Below are 10711 nucleotides of genomic sequence, written 5' to 3' on the forward strand. Positions count from 1 at the left end.
TGTGGACCCAATTTTTAAATGCAGATATCTGATTTGCAACTGCATTTTTTTAAACTTACCACTTTTGCTATGGGTATGGCCAAGTTTCCCGTGGTCCCATAAAATTTGTGTACAATCATCAGCCTGTGCTCTGTGTTCTGTGCTGTTGTTTTGCTCTAATTTATCCCTAAATATTTTCTAAGAACCCCGTAAGCAGTAGAAGTATTGGTAATGCTGCTAGACAGTATTGACCTCCTGTGCTTTAGCACTGGTCAGGTCCCAAAAAGGCTGGACTAGACAGGTTCAACCTGTATAAGGACAGGTTGATCTAAGCTATGTAATTTGAGTTATGTTAGTAGCATAACTGAAACCAACACAGCTTAGATCTACTTACTGTGGCAGGAGTAGGGGTTAGTGTCAACAGAAGAATCTGACCTGTTGACTCCCCTTACTCATCTTGGCCTGCTGGAGTACCAGAGTTGACAGGAAAGTGATCAGCGATTTTTTTTTTTTTTTTAATGGGTCTTTACTAGATGTGCTAAATCAACTACTGGTGGATCAATCACTTGAGCATCTACCCACCCTGTAGTCTAGACAAGCCCTTAGTTTTGTTGGGAACCAACCAGAGACCTGAAAGTCGAGGACAGAAATCTCAGAATGGAAAAACTATAGTCCTCTTCCAGAGCTGTCAGTTTACTAGCATGAGGAAAATACAAATCCTGTTTCCATTAAATAGAAGGTGGCCTCTCATTTTGCATTTATGACACCTTCTCTGTTCCATAAGGTCATTATGAAGCAACATTTGATAAAATATATGGTTGTACTGTTGTCTTTGACCTCTTCTACAGTGGTGCCCAAAAGGAATGTAAGGGATCGACACAGCCCCCCCCCCCCCCCACCCAACAAAATAAAATTACTCATGGAAGCCGTGTGAGACACACTGGAACATGGCTGGAGCCTGCTGGGGGCCTTGCCCCACCATATGGTGGGGCACATGTGCAGACCGGCTGGAGGGGCATCCCACATGTGCAGTTCTCCTGAGCCACACTTCACCACACTCTGTTGCCACATGCGGCGAATGGGGAGCATATTAGACCCTGCTGGTCTAGCAGACATGGTAAAGCAAAAAGAGAAGTGTGAGGGTCCTCAACAAAGTGAAGAGATACAAAGCAAAATGTATATGGTGGGGAGGGGTGTGATGACCGGCGTTGCTTTTATTAAAGAACAAACGTAAGCTCCCGTTTGTGCACACAAACTACACCTCTGTTTTGAAAGCACATTGTTTTGAAAAATCTGCCCATAGTTATTAGTCTGCAGCCAACAGGATGAAAATGCTAGTCTTGCTATTGTTGCTGCTGGCAGTATTCACACACCCAGAAGGGGCCTAGGTCTGGTCCACATGTAGTGACTGAACTAAATTGGTTTAGAAACTAGTTCAGCTAAATCAGTTTGAGCCCCCTGTGTGGTTACTCTTTTATCTGTTTGTTTATGCTGACGTAATGTTGATTTCTAAGCCACTGTAGCTAATTTAAATGTAAATTCTACATATGGACAAGTCTCATGGGGTAGCTATATTAGTTGTGAACTGGATTGCCATATTAGGAAACTGTTCTTTGCTCTGAGTTTTTGTGCAGTCTTGCGGGTATGATTTTGTCTACTGGTATGGTATTGAGTGTGGTTGTGGGCACCAGTCCGCATCGCAAATGATTTTCACCCCTTTCTGTTCCCTGAGCTTTGGTGGTGATGTACTGGCCAGACCTGTGTTTCTCATGGTTTGTGAAAACTGTTGGAGACGTATGGGTGCTGCTAGTGGAAATAGGACAGTGTTTTTATTAAGGAAGACCGGGTGCCGGTGCCTCTTCTGAGGGCCATTAGCCTCTTTTATCAAAAAAAAAAAAAAAAAAAAAAATCCATTGACATTGATTTCACTATGGCTGTGTCTACACCAGCCCCTTTCTTCAAAGGGCATGGTAATCAGCCGGAGCGGGCAATAGCAATGTGGTGCTCCGATACATATACAGCGCCTCATTAGGCTAATTTTTGCTGTGGGCACTTTGAAGTTAGTAGCTTTGAAGTGCTGGCAAGCTGTGGAGCCGTGGGCACTTTGAAGTACCTGTGCAACTTTGAATTTTTGGGAGGAAGGATGCTTCAAAGTTGCACGCCACGAAAATTAGCCTAATGAGGTACTGCATATGCACTGTGATTGCCTGCTTGGGCTGATTACCATGCCCCCTCTGAAAAAGGGGACTAGTGTAGACAAGCCCTATGTGTTGCCCTTCATTTTTTTTGGAGCAGGGTTGTTCTCCACAGTGTGTATTCATGTTCTGTCCAGTGTATTCCTGAAAGGACAGAGAGAGGGGATTTCCTGTCTGCTTTTAGTGTTCCACAGTCTTCAATAATCATTCCTCCTGATCAGTGAGGATGTGAGCCTGCTGGGGAAGAAGTTGTTGAGACTGTGTGGGCTGTGTTGCCATCTGTATGCTGACAACATGCAGCACTCCATCTCATTTTATTGGCCCTACAGACCATGTTGTCAAAGCCTTCCTAGCTCTTGGCCAAGTTAGGCTGGAAAGAGAGCAAGACAAAGTGAGACCAACCCAATTCTGGTGGCCTGGAGAAGGCATCTTAAGCATTTAGGAGGATTCCCATTTTTGAGGATCTTCAGTTGTTGTTGGGTCCCACTTCACTTCTGTCTTCTTCTCAGGTAGTGTCAGTGACCTAAATGATCTCTTTCGTTTGTGCTTGGTCTACTGACTACCATTTATTTCTCCCAAATGTGAACTTCATGCTATCACCTATGCCTTTGTCCCCTCCACCGTGGATGCTGGAACACTGGAGGGCTAACCTTGAAACACTCAGCAACTGGCATGCAAATTTTGGCCTTATTGCTGAGTTGGCTAGAGAGAGCACTAACATGTCATGCTAGATTGTAACGGGGTGAGCTCTGTTTATGTGCAGTACCCAGAGGTAACTGAGACCTCATACTAGGGTGAGTGAAGTCTCTGCTCTTACAGCCTCTGCTGAGAGCCAGCTGGCATTTAGCTCATGCGGTAGCACACAGGGCTTCAGCCCCTATGATCGCACGTTCAGTCCCTGGTGCCGGTGACCCGGGTCTGTCTGTCTGTTACATATGAAAAGTGTATGAGCTCTGCTTCAGTTATCTGCTGTCACACCTCACCCCAGTTAGTATCATGGCACTGTGATCACCTGATGTTCTCTTGCTTAATACTTCCCAGACTCAAACACCTGTGATCTACTGGTGCAAGGTACTCTCAGCAAAGAACCCTCTGCTTGAGAACTCAGTTACTCCAATACAGCCTCCTGTTAATCTTCAGGCATGGTGGAAAGCACCTCAGCCATGTGGATTTTGTGTAAGAGAGGTAGAGAGGGAAGCGTTTTTAAGGATGTCCCGTGGAAGTGGTTGAAGGTGTTACTGATTTCATGCTGGTTTTGCTGTGGCAGTTTGTGTACTCTTGTTGGCAGTAAAATGTTAAACATGTGACTGTACATTTTAAATAAAGACCTGCAGACTTAGTGAACAGGTGCATATTTCAAACAGCCAAAAAAATTAAGCTTGCTGGGTTAGATTCAGAACTTAGGTTCAGACTTTATGCATTGTAGGCTTGTTAAACATGCTGTGGGATAATTTGTGCAGAGGTGTAGAGTTCTGAAAATTTCTGGTAATGGAAATTTTTGCCCTCTTTTGCTGAAAACATAAATCAGATTTTTAATACCTGTGTGTATCGGATACGTTAAAATCAGATCATTTATCAGCATTTCCTCATATTACATTGCAGGGGCCAACTTGAACAAGAATTGAAACGGGAAAGAGACAGATGGTCGCCAGTCCACCCAGGCATTCAAGAAAACAAAAGCACAGTAGCCCAAGGCAAAGGCTGTCATAAGATGCAATTAAAAATGGTATTTTTCATGTTGGTTCATATTTTTGTTATGGTTTAATTTTAGTTACTGTCTTAGGTTGAGCTTTGTTTGATCGTACATATATGTTGCTATTAGGCTGCAGTAGTAAAGATATGAAGGTAGAAGTTCAGATTAAAAATATATATATAAATTTTGATTTAATTCACACACTATGAAATTTCATTTTTTCTTCATATTCAGCCTGAGAGATGTCTTTTAAAAGCAATAAATGTAGTTATAATTTGAGTGTATCCCTCCATCCCTCTCATGTTAGACAATCTTGAAATTGATTGTGTTCATCAGTACTAAAGCAAAACACAATATAAAACATACTGTAATCACTACAGGTCATTAAGAGTAAACCACTTCAAAATTTTACATCAGAAACAGGAAGTTACTATGTTGACAGGTTGAGGTTGAGTAGAACTCAAGAAATGAAGCTGGCTTTTTCGTACATGAGTACAACAGCTTGGAAATTCTGCAACTTCTATTCTTGAAGAAACATTTCTCAAAGTAACTGGAAAAACCTGATTTTTTTTTTTTTTTTCCCCTGCCTTGTTGTACACCACTAGATTTGTCCATCTCCTGAGCAGAATCAGTAAAATGGCAGCTCTTCCTGAGACACTACCATTATTCCAGTATGAAGACTGTGAAATAGTACAGAGTATTTCTTGTATTCTGCATGCATATTGGAGCACCTGTTCTTTCATGTGGCTCTTCTTCACTGCGTTTCCCCAGGAGATTTCAGTTGTACTTTTCTTGCCCTTGAGGACTGCTTTAGTTCTTTAGTAAATTTGTTCAACTAGCAGCATTGCTGACTTTTTTTTAAAACCCAGTGGTGCATCTTGATAACTTAATTATCAACAGCATTCTGCATATACAAAATGGCTGTTACCCCACAACAACAGAAGGTGTTAGAAGACAAAAAAAAAAATTATTGCATCTGGCTTTCAAAACTGGCTGCTGTTTTGATCTTTTCAAACAAAAGCAAGCTGTTCAGCAGGGAGGCTAAATAATTCTTTTCTGTCCAAGTATGTGTCCCATTGCTTAAGGTTTGTTTTTATGATGTGCCTTTTTCTTTTTGGGATTACTCTCCTCCATTTATTTGTCACTATGAAACACTCATTAGAATGGGCCATTTGTGTCTTTGTCTTGGAAGCAAATGGGTGTAATTTGCAGAAGTCTCTATTTATGTAATAGATCTGCCACTTTTAGTATATAACTATATGAAAGTAAACCTTCCATAGACATTATTTTATTAGTACTTTTAAAGTTCCCTCCAAGCAGTGCAGTAAACCCTCAGTTTAACAGACTAATGGAGAGAGGGGTGTCTGTTAACCATTCAATGCGAAGGCTTACTGCCCACCCACCTCACCAGGCTTATCCCTCTCCAAAAAACATGCCTGCGATTCACCAGAGCCAGGGTTGGGGATTTGCTTTTGTCATTGATACTTGTACAATACATGTATAAAGTAGTGTGTGTGTGCGCGTGCACACAGGTTCTGCTCTACCAGTCCAGCTGGCTGGGTTCTGCATCTGCTTGCTGTGTATATATTTCTCAAGAGGAAGGCAAGACACTATGCGCTTAGAGATGTGTGTATGTGACACGGGTGTGAAAAGTCAAAGGGTAGATTTTTCAAAACCACCTAAGAGTTTTAAGCACATATCCCAATGAAAGTCTGCAGGAATTGGGGTTTTTAGGACACTTAAGTAGCCTAGAAAATCCCAGTCTAACTGCATAGAGTGCAGTTAGTGAAATGTTCCTTGTAAATATGTTTTATTTTGACAGGATGGGAAGCAAAAAATGCAGGAAGAAAATGCCAGACTCGGAGAACCAGGAAGCAGGGAAAATGCTATTCTTCCAAACAAGTATGGAATGAAAAGTAAACCCTCTCCCCTTTTTCTCACTATCTCTGTTGTTCTCTGCAATGCGAACAGCAGCCTGTTACACCCTTTGCCAAAGGTATCAATTACTGTGACAGTGAGAATCTAGGCTGGTGGTGGGCTTGCCCTTTCTTTCACATAACGCAAATAAATAGATGAAAACTAGCCGTCGTTTTCTCTTGTCTGAAGTAAAACAATGTGCAAAAATCTAAGCGGTGATTACACTTTTCCGGGTGAAGCGAAGACACTTGTAATTGATGATTTTAAAGTTCCAAGGAGTTACTGCTCTTCTCAATGACATCTGAACCTGGAAGATAAGCGGGATTTTGCTGCCAAGTGGTGTGTAGGATGCTTGCATTTCCAGATTTTTGGGAGAAGTTTGGGGGTTGGTTCGCATAGGAGAAACTTGAAATTCCCTCTTTTAGAGGTTGTTCTGGTCTTCTTCAGTTGAGGTCTGCAGTCATGCAAGGAGGTCAGTGTGGTATATTTCTCAAACTGTTGGAAGAGACTCCAGCATTGCCTTTTCCACTGTGTCGTTTTCAGGGGTAGCAGCTTGGAGGGCCTGCCTGCCTGCCTGCCTGCCTGCCTGCCTGCCTGCCTGCCTGCCTGCCTGTCTGTCTGTCTGTGTCTCTCTCTCTCTCTCTCTCTCTCTCTCGTTGAGTAGTACAATTCTCAATTATTTTGTCAAACAAAGGTATGCAACAGTCTTTGTGCCCGCTGTTCGAGCTTCTCTGCTGTCTGTCCTTCATTGCATTGAGTTGGGAAACTGTCTGTGGCCAGGCATCAGGTTTTCCTGCTCTGGAATGAGGCAGATGAAAAGATTCTTACTGCTCCTCCTCTCCCAGTTAGTTGTGTCACCTGAAATACAGCTGTAATTTTTTGTTCCCTTCGCCTGGGAACTGAACTTTTAGGAGCTCACAAATCTGAAAGTGAAAGGACCATGCCTCTTTGGTATTAGTGCTTTGGGGAAAACAAGCCTTATTCCTGTATTTGATTTTTGGTTATAGTATAATGTTGAGACCAAAAACAAGAAAAATCGGAGCCTAAAAACTGAGCGTTTTAGGGGTTCCAAGGAGAGAGAGCTTCTATAGCCATATAAAATTCCTAGAAACATACTAACGTAAAAATCACATTTGTGTGAGAATTTACCATGGGGCACATGGCCTTAATTATATGATCCTGCCCACAGAAGATAGGAGTATTTTCCTGTTAAGGCCAAGTATTTTTTCTGTCTAGATGCACTATACACAGAAAAATAGCATTTGAGATGTGTGAGGATTGGCAATCAACCATATAATGAAAATAGGCCCATAGCAGAGCAATTTGTGTTGAAGAAAATGAAGCATTCACAGTATACAGTTTAGTAAATATGCTAAAGTAAATTGAACATTACAGCAGAAAATCAGCCAAGGTTGTTTTGTCTGAGTTTTTGTTTCTCTGGAAGATGATTTTTAAAAACCCAACAGCCTGGAGAAGGCAGTGAAGACTCGGATGGATGGATGGAAGTTTTAAACCTGTATTTCTGTAGTAGGGAGCCAGATCGATACTCAGGATTTTGTAAAGGGCGCTCATGTAATCTCTTCAAACATCAGTTTGAAAAAGACATGCTGTGTGGCAGGTTTTTCTAAACTACGGGTAATCAGGCAAGGGTTTTTATTAGGTTTTTGTGCCCTTTTTAGCTACTTTATGGTATATAAAATGGCCTGGAAGGGCTTACGAGTTTTACTCCTGCTTATTTTTACCTGGAATATATCAGAAATATGAATGCCTTCCTTCCCTGGTTTTGCTGGAAGATTTATAGGGAGAACGCAGAGGGTGAATATTGTAAGCTTTCATGCTAGTTGAAGTTGTGAGGATGTTGAACCTAACAGAGGCTATTTTTCTCCAAAACATTAATTAGTTTTTGAAGCTGAAGAGAGAGAACCAAAAACATTTTTACACAATCTATCTAAAAATCCCTTCCTCTCTCATTTCTCTGTTCTTTCTCTAGGCTATTGTGATGTTTCGCTACAGGTTGAACCTTTGTAGTCCAGTACTCTCTGCTCCAGCAACATCCATGTTCTGGCAGGATTTCAGTTGGCCATACCTATATGTGGACATCTGCCCGCCCCACAGTCCCATAAAGTTTGTTTCCAGCTACCAGTCCTGGCTCTCTATTCTGTGCTGTTGTTTAGCTGTATTTTACCCCTACATGTCATCTTCTAAGAGCCCAGTAAGCCGTGGAAGTGTTGGTAATACCGCTAGACAACACTGACCTCCTGTGGTTCAGCAAATTCTCTGGTTCTGCACAGGTCACATCCTGAGTGTGCTAGATTAGAGAGGTTCAACCTGTAGTTCTTGGTTTTCCCAGTTAGACATGTTCTACTTTTATAATATAAAAATAATGCAGAAAAGAAAACATTTTGGGGGAGAGGAAGAAACTTTGACTGCCTCCTTCATGTCATTCAAGGAGGAGGGAAAGGGCATGAGCCTAATTTGTATTTTTGTTATGCGGATAATATGCAAACACATGCATGCTGATGCAGCTAATGGTTGTATGAGCATGGGTGTGGGATGGACACATGGCACTCAAGTAACAGAGTAATTAACAACTTAGCCACTGATACTTAAGGGGGCCATCTCACATTCTTATATTGATACTATGTAATGCATAGGTTTATAGGTTTATATGCCCTAATATATATATGGTCCTGTGTTTTGCAAGCATGGAGTTCAGAATAGGTGCTTTTATAAACCTGAAGCAACAGCACAAAAAAAACAAGGAAGTGTTGGGATGTAGTTAAAAAAAGAAATTACTTTAGTAAGAATGGATCTGAGGCTCAAGCTGTTTCTTCTGGCAGATATGGATAAAATGATTATTGCAACTAACCATGTTCTTTTTTTCAATTGTAGAATGCAGTCAGTCATAGAAGAGCAGGTTGGTATTTCCTCTGCTTATTTTGAAACATATTAAGGTACAAATGTGGTGCAAAGCCTTAGATTATCACCATTTCTTCTTTGATCCATGCATCCATAAGAGAATTGCTAGCAAAACTAAGGTTTTTTTTCTATCCTCGTGTAAGAAATGTGTCTGGTGCAGGACAGTTAGGGTCAGAAAAGTGATTATGGAAAAGACATTAAAGTTTCATATTTTGTCTCTGTCAGTGACTTCAGATCCTGTTTATAATTAGAATTTGGGTTGAAATGTGCACCCACAGCTCTCCTGCTTGCAGACTTTGTCCCAGCTCAGAATGTCAGGCTCTGTTCTTCCTGCTTCATGCACATCTGCCAATGGTAAAGATTCTGCAGCTGGAACTCGGTGCTTGTGCACTGAGGCCAGCTGACACACCCATGCAGTTTTCACTCTGCAGGGCTAAAAGCGTTTTCTGCTGGGAAAGTAAAACGTGGTTTGTTAACACACTGGGAGCAGGAATACTGAACAGGGCAGTGCCATCTGATAGTCACTTGGGTCATAAACATTACCTTAGAGCTAATGAAACAATGGAATGTGTCATTGCAAATACTTTAACCCTGTAGTGGTATCTTAGATATTGTGAATGAGGGAGTCCTAAAAAAGTTTGAATTGACAGGAAAAATGTTACTTTAAAATGCCACAAGGTAGCTCAGTTGTAAGATGGCATCAGCTATAGAAGTGGTTCTCAGTATGTGGTCCATAACCATCTTGCAGGTGGGCTGTGGACTCGAGACTAGCCCCCCCCTGCCCACCCTGACTCTCCATCCCATGCCCTCTCCTCCCTGTTACAGCTGCATGTCTGATGTTAACGTTCCAATAGGCTAATAAGAATAATTTAGTATTTAAGGCATTTAGAGATAAGCAAACATGTTTTGTCATCCTGGGTGTTTGGCTGGTGGTCGGCTGGAAGGTTTGTGTTGAGCAGGGTGGGCTATGGACCATAAAAGTTGAGACACACTGAGTTCCAGAGATCTAGTCCAGGTGTGTTTGTCGTGTGCACGTGGATAAGTGGAAAGCAAGAGAAAGTGAAGCAAAACTCCTCCTGCTCGGATTTGTAACTGTTGACTGAAAGGAGCTGGCCTGGATTTCAGCATTGTGAGTCAGCTCCTTGCAGGGCTCGCAGCTATGCAACACTCAGAGGGCAGAGAAACAGCAGGAAGGCTGGGCAAAGAGGCAGACTAGATCAGACAAAACGAGCTCCTTTACACTTGGCATTGGCTTATACAAGGTGCTAAGAAGACATCTTTGCAGGGAATGTGGTGCAAGTGTCGAGAGTAACTGTGTGTGTCTGTCCCTGACCCATCTGCCCAGGAGCTCAATGACATACCTCAGGTTAGATGGACAGGAGCAGGTGTTCCCAGCAGCCTTGTTGTTTTGCTGTATTTAGATGTTTTAATTGGGCTTTGGGCATTCTCACAGGACCCTGTGAATGAAGCCTGTATTCCTGTTGGCCATTGCACTTGGTGATGTGGATTCTGCTAGGTGATTGGCCAGAGTTAAATACCACTTCCCAGCAGAGCAGTTTTGCCTTTTTGCTTTTTTGAAAGCATTAAGGTGCTGTTTGTGCACAAGGCTTCCTGCAGGCTGCATCCTTCCCAAGCAGTCTGACTGTGTCCCAAACTGACTAGGAAAACGGAAGTCTGCCATGCGAGGGTAGCAGATGCTGGCACTAGTGCTGAAATGGAGGGTGCAGGGAGAGTGATGTTGAACAACTGGTTATTTTTCTTAATGATTTAGGAACTCTCATCTGGCCTTGGAAAATCACAGCTATGCCAACTGTGCCAAAAGGAAGAGAGTCTCACAAAAGCAAAGGTAACTGCAGTCAAAAGGAGGCTCGGGCCTGAGTCTCGGTCAGCCGGGTGGCACATGCCCCCCCCCACCTCTAATTTTAACAAGAGCTGATAAATATAAGTGAATTTCTTTTTAACTGTGTGGGTACCAGGATATAAATGTCCATTAAGGCAAAGCTGTAAA

The 10711-nt window shown here is 42.3% G+C and overlaps 1 protein-coding gene across 4 annotated transcripts in view; it reads left to right on the plus strand.

The window, feature by feature from the left end:
- RUFY3 (RUN and FYVE domain containing 3) overlaps positions 1 to 10711 on the plus strand; it is an 82835-nt gene that overhangs the window by 66407 nt on the left and 5717 nt on the right. For 2 of the 4 annotated variants that reach the window (XM_074993779.1, XM_074993780.1), the window contains exons 14-17: positions 3777 to 3900; positions 5690 to 5769; positions 8677 to 8701; positions 10475 to 10549. In XM_074993779.1, the coding sequence (XP_074849880.1) occupies positions 3777 to 3900; positions 5690 to 5769; positions 8677 to 8701; positions 10475 to 10549 (304 nt within the window). Of the gene's footprint in view, positions 1 to 3776; positions 3901 to 5689; positions 5770 to 8676; positions 8702 to 10474; positions 10550 to 10711 lie in introns of those variants that run through there. The other 2 variants (XR_012645488.1, XR_012645489.1) reach the window with 2 other exon arrangements.

Source organism: Carettochelys insculpta, chromosome 4 (assembly GCF_033958435.1).
Source record: "Carettochelys insculpta isolate YL-2023 chromosome 4, ASM3395843v1, whole genome shotgun sequence".
Lineage (NCBI taxonomy): Eukaryota > Metazoa > Chordata > Testudines > Carettochelyidae > Carettochelys > Carettochelys insculpta.